The following is a 4,652-nucleotide window of genomic DNA, read 5'->3' on the forward strand; positions in this document are numbered from 1 at the left end:
TCCTGGATCACCTGCCTGGCTTCTGGTGTGGTTGCTTTGCCCGAAAGTTTGGTGCCGTCGGCAAACTTGGCCAATCCACTTCTCACGCCAATTTCCACATCATTAATGAAGATGTTGAACAATATGGGTCCAAGGACAGAGCCTTGCGGGACCCCTGGTTACAGGACACCATGAGGATTGACTTCCGTCAGTTACCACCCTCTGGGTCCGACCACAGAGCCAATTTCCCAGCCAGCGGATCATGGTGGACCCAAGGCCACAACTGGCCAGTTTCGCCAAGAGGTAATCATGAGACACCAGATCGAAGGCTTTTCTGAAGTCAAGATATATGACATCAGTATCTTCTCCCTTGTCCAGGTGATAGGTCACCTGGTCCTAGAAGGAAATGAGATTGGTCAAGCAAGACCTACCCGCAACAAACCCGTGCTGGCTATCCCTTAGGATGTTGGCGTCGGCCAGTCCATTAAGGATGGCCTCTTTAATAAACTTTTCTAAGATCTTCCCCGGGATAGAAGTCAGGCTGATGGGCCTATAGTTAGCCGGATCCACTTTCCTCCCTTTCTTGAAGACAGGCACCACGTTGGCCTTCTTCCAGTCTTCGGGCACTACACCAGAGCGCCAGGAGTTTTCAAAGATCCGTGCCAGAGGCTGGGCTATGATGCTCGCTAGCTCCTTGAGTACCCTGGGGTGTAGATTGTCAGGGCTGGCTGACTTGAAGGTATCCAGCTTCTGATATATGGAGACATCAAGAACCTGGTAATTGAGGTTGGTTAGCACAGCTAGCTTTTCAGCTGGATGCTATTTATCATCTTCGTATTTGTAAGCCAGGCACAGGCTATGAACTTTCCTCCCACAGAATTAGGGAAGGCTTTAAGACGCCTGGTGGCTTCATACCACAAAAATGTAACCAAGAAAAGCCCTCAAAAACAAAAAACTTTGCTTGACACTTAACTTATTAAAATGCTCACTTGTTCAGCACTCGATTTTACAAAGCTAATTTACATATACACTTACATTTTACTTAATAAATCTGTAAAATCCCTTCACTTACTTGAGTAAATTAGGTTTTTTTGACAAACACTATATACTCTTGCATCTGCTGAGGACAACTTATTGAATGCAAGTATAATATGTATTTTTGAGAATTAAGGCATTTCTGATAACATTCCTTCCATTTCTTTTTAACGGTCTTTGAAACCAATTAAAACATTATAGCAGATATTTACAGGTAGTCCAAGACTGAGGAGAAGCTAAAGCTGATGCCATGCTTTGAGTATCTGAGTTTATAAGGTTGCCCTAAGTTCCTTTAACTCTCACTCCCTGCCCCTCCCCACCTTTTTGGACACACACACCCCCTAAGTGTTAAATTTTTAAAACCTTGTATCTAACTGTTACATTATAAAATACAGGCAATACTAACCAGAAGAAGGTTCACAGAGAAGGGGTTTTTGTTTGTTTGTTTGTTTGTTTGTTTTTTTAATCGCTGAAGCATAGAATATTTTAAAAGCAAGTCAAATCAAGTGCAGACAACAATGTTTGGCAGTTTATGGTGCTGCTGTTGCTAACCAAAATAACTATCAAGCACCTCAAACCTGACCAAGCCTATAAGCGTCACATGGCTTAAAGAACACTTTTCATGTTACACCCATTAGCAACCCAGGTTATCAAATTCATTTCATCATTCTGGAAGCTAGTAGAGCAAGTACACACCTCTGCAGCTGTCTTATGAGTTGATTCAAAGCTTCTTGAAGTGGTGTTTGTTCTACTTCTACAGAAGAAAAGGGGGCAGGGAAGGAAACAATTACAAAGAGAAACTAAAACTCCTAAAAGTGTCATTCAAAACACCTACCTTATGTTAAACTAAATGTCAAATATTATTTTTTCCACGAGAAACATTGTAGCAGCAAACAAAACTCAGAAACTACTTTAATAATCAGCCTTACTGAATGTGGTACTAGGCATTATTTTGAAAACACTAAATTAACAGTAGAACTTTATCACGGGCTAGGCTTTTGTTTGTGGCTCGGTGTGCATGTCTTTGTTTGCACTATGTTGTCTATTATGATATAAAATGCCAAGTTTTTTTGATACACACATGAAGAAACAAAAATGTTTTCAATACTAGAAAACCAGAGTTGCTACAGCAGACCAGACAGCACTCATACAGGCCATTATTCTTGGAAAAAAAAAATTGGCTTTAAAAGCACCACCATCAGACCAAGTACTTCAGTTTTTCTTACCTTCTTGTTTTGCTAAAGTACTTGCCAGTGGTTTTTCTGGTGGCAATTCCAGTCTCACAGGAGTCTGACATCTCAGTTCTCTTTCTCCCTCACTTTCTAGGTGTTCCCGATCTCGTTTCTTTTTATCTTCCTAAAAAACAGAAAGATAGGCAAGTTCAAGAAAGGCAAAAAAGCAAAGCTTCTACAGGCTTTTAGAAACATTAAATCTTAATGTAGTAGCTCCACCTGCTGTAATATAGAGTAATTGAACTACATGAACAAATTTATATATTTTTAAAAAAAACCCCTTTATTTGTGATTATCTGTCAGAGATTTACTGCCCCTTCTTCAATGAAGAATCTGATTTTTTTTAAAAACTCTCGTATTTGGCTTAAGCTGTATCCAATTTTTTTTCTAGACCCAAGGAAAAGAATGTTATGCCTAGAAGCTTGTCTTAACATCTCTCACAAATATATATTTGGTCCAATAAGAGAGATTACCGAACAAACCTTGGTCTAGAGAATATGCAAGAACCATCACAGACACAACACAACAATCCTACCATATCTGTGTATGACAAACTACTCTGTAAAGAGAATCTTTTTCACTGACAGCTAGAAGGATTACAACAAAAAGGACAATAAACAGCTTAAACTTCTGTAAAGAATGGGGAAGATATGTTCAGAAAAATTCTGAAGAAGTTGAGATGATACAGCTAATGACTGGGAGGAATAGGAAGAGGAGCTCTACCTAGACAGACTTCTGTATACATTTATTATGTTAAAATCCTTGCTCTCTTTTGTGGTGTTCTTATGGTCATGAAGAATAAATACTATTTTGAATAGTATACTACTTGCTCCTCACAAGTCCCAGAAAACCAAAGTGCAGATACTGAACCTAAATTACGCTTGCTGAAGTAATCAGCAGAGATCCTGGTTCTCTCAAATTAAAAATCACAAATTCTCCAATTAAAAAAAATCCCGCAAATTCACTGATTAAAATCCCCAAAACCTGTGATTAAAATGAACTGCAACGATATATGTGTGTGTGTATATATATAGGTATCAATTGAACACAATGTTTTGATATATTTACAATTTTAAAACAATTTGGAAGCTTACCAGTGCCTCGATCACTGTAATGAAATCAATTCTAAATACCTATAAACGTTAGTATTTGGATTTTGGGTTGTTTTTATATTGGAAAAAACAGAGCTCCCCCTGCCCCCTTTTCCTCACCGGGATGCAGGTTGCAGGACCCCCAGCCCTACCAGAGGGGGCCCCCAGCTGCCAGGGCTATGGGACCAGGGACCCAGGTCTGCAGCCCCTTTCCCCCTGCAGCAGCAGCACTCAAGCCCTGGCTGCTGCTCATGGGAGGTGATGGCAAAGCAGAGTGCGAAACCCAGCTCCCCCTCCCGCATGGGTAGCATGGCCAGAGTGGAGCCCATAGGGGAGAGGGAGGGGGTGGGCTGCCCCCCCTCCCCCCGGGAGTGCACACAGCAGCAGGGAACCAGCTCCTCCCTGCCCCTGACTAGCCACCCATAGCTCCATCCTGCTCCCCACTGGGGCCTTGCAGCCACACATGGCCCCAGCCAGACAGCAGTAGCTCCAGCCCTGCCCAACTCCCTCCCTCCTTCCCTATGGGGTCCTCAATCCCCCGCCTGCCAGACTTGCCTGTGGGAGCTGCTCTCCAGGCTGCCTGGTGGCAACATACATGCATATGTGCACACATGCATATGGTGCACCCTGCCTGATTGCTATCCTCCCATTCCCCCCAGCCTGCTGCATGCTGCAACTCTGTCAGCTGCGGAAAGCTCTTTGCAAAGGTGCAAAATCTACATATTTCTCTGTTAAAATGAGAAAATGCCACATTTTTCTCAGTTAAAAGGTTAAAATGGCGCCCTCCCCAAGAAACAGAAAACCCAGTTCCCTGGTAATCAGTCAATATACAAGGGGTTTATAACTCAGGCCCTAGTCTAGAAGTGGGAAAAATCCAATTCCATGCACATGGCAAAGGCCTGTCACCTGTCGGCTTATATAGAGCAATCCAAAGAGGGGGGGGAAGAGCAGTTTAGCTTGCCTAGCAATGACCCACATAGCAGCCAGCCCCTTTAGAGAGAATGCAGACAAGTGACAGCAAACAGCAAATTAGGCTGCTACCACAAAGTTGAAGTTTTTATGGTTACAAGGTTGCACGGAAGATGAATGTGGAAGTCACCTGTTCTTAGTGACTTTTTTCAGCCATACATAAATATATTTATTAGTTTATACTCAATTCATATTGTAGTCTCTTCCCAATTGTAAACTTTAAATGTACTCATTCACTAAAAGCATGGAGTGAGTGGTAGACTTTATTAACACCCACATCTTAAAACATAGATGATGTTGATGAAAGATTGACAGATTTTTTCTTTCCCTACAGGGTTGTGCGACC

At 42.1% G+C, this 4,652-nt stretch overlaps 1 protein-coding gene across 2 annotated transcripts in view; it reads right to left on the reverse strand.

Moving 5' to 3' along the window:
- BRD7 (bromodomain containing 7) overlaps positions 1–4,652 on the reverse strand; it is a 35,472-nt gene that overhangs the window by 29,701 nt on the left and 1,119 nt on the right. For both annotated transcript variants that reach the window (XM_019505693.1, XM_019505691.1), the window contains exons 3-4: positions 2,241–2,370; positions 1,711–1,768 (exon numbers count right to left, since the gene is read on the reverse strand). In XM_019505693.1, the coding sequence (XP_019361238.1) occupies positions 1,711–1,768; positions 2,241–2,370 (188 nt within the window). The remainder of the gene's footprint in view (positions 1–1,710; positions 1,769–2,240; positions 2,371–4,652) is intronic.

This window comes from Gavialis gangeticus, unplaced genomic scaffold (assembly GCF_001723915.1).
Source record: "Gavialis gangeticus isolate Ggan-Ray unplaced genomic scaffold, GavGan_comp1, whole genome shotgun sequence".
Classification (NCBI taxonomy): domain Eukaryota; kingdom Metazoa; phylum Chordata; order Crocodylia; family Gavialidae; genus Gavialis; species Gavialis gangeticus.